Consider the following 939-nt stretch of genomic DNA (forward strand, 5'->3'; position numbering starts at 1 on the left):
CATTTTGTAAATTAGAAACAAAATAAAAAATTACAGTGGACAATAAAAAACATGACTATTTATTTAAAGATGTATTATATATGTGAAGATGATAACAAATACATAAATACATGTTATGTTAAATTAAATATATTAAATTATCTAATAATTTTTAATATTATATTTGCATAAAAATATTTTTATACAAATAATCAATTTAAAGATTAATCAATTTGTATTGATTGAGTGATCAATTCACTCGTCTTCGTCTGCTTAAGTAAGTGTTAAGAATTCGAACTCTACTTTGTACATGCAATATGTAACAACCCAGACCACCACCTGCTAGCACGATATTGTCCCACATCGGTTGGGGAGGAGAACGAAGCATGCCTTATAAGGGTGTGGATACATCTTCCTAGCATGACGCGTTTTGACGAGTGAGTGTGAAGAGCTTCGGCTATCATCTCTATCGTCAAAAGCAAAATCGTGAGGTTTTGTGTGCCAAAACGGACAATATCGTGCTAGCGGGTGGTTTGGATTGTTACACAATAACCCATTATAATTATTAATTTATAGAACTGTGAAATACCATAGAACACACAAAAAAAAAATCAGTTTAAAAATTGTATTGTTATCAAAATCATGAATTTCAATTCCTAGCAGCAGCCACATTTGACCCAGTGGTTGCATCTTACACAATTTCTACTATGAAGACTCTGGTAAAAAAATATCAAAGAGTCAAACATAGTATAACATAAAATAATCGATTATTCTCTTCCCTTTTTTTGGTGTGTGGTTACGCCATGTCATATCCAAATTGCAGCAAGAGAAGCAAACATGGTGAGAATGAAAAGGAAGAAGAAGTTGCAGTTTCAATCATTTCAAAGAAACCAGTCATTCAAGTTGCAGCCATATGCGGTTCTCTCCGCAAAGCTTCTTATAACAGAGGCCTCATTCGTT

The 939-nt window shown here is 32.7% G+C and overlaps 1 protein-coding gene across 1 annotated transcript in view; it reads left to right on the plus strand.

The window, feature by feature from the left end:
- Window positions 640-939, plus strand: part of LOC107621664 (NADPH:quinone oxidoreductase) — a 2,300-nt gene continuing 2,000 nt past the window's right edge. The window contains exon 1 of the mRNA XM_016323687.2: window positions 640-939. Coding sequence (XP_016179173.1) covers window positions 783-939 — 157 coding nt within the window. The 5' untranslated portion in view covers window positions 640-782.

Source organism: Arachis ipaensis, chromosome B10, assembly GCF_000816755.2.
Source record: "Arachis ipaensis cultivar K30076 chromosome B10, Araip1.1, whole genome shotgun sequence".
NCBI lineage: Eukaryota > Viridiplantae > Streptophyta > Magnoliopsida > Fabales > Fabaceae > Arachis > Arachis ipaensis.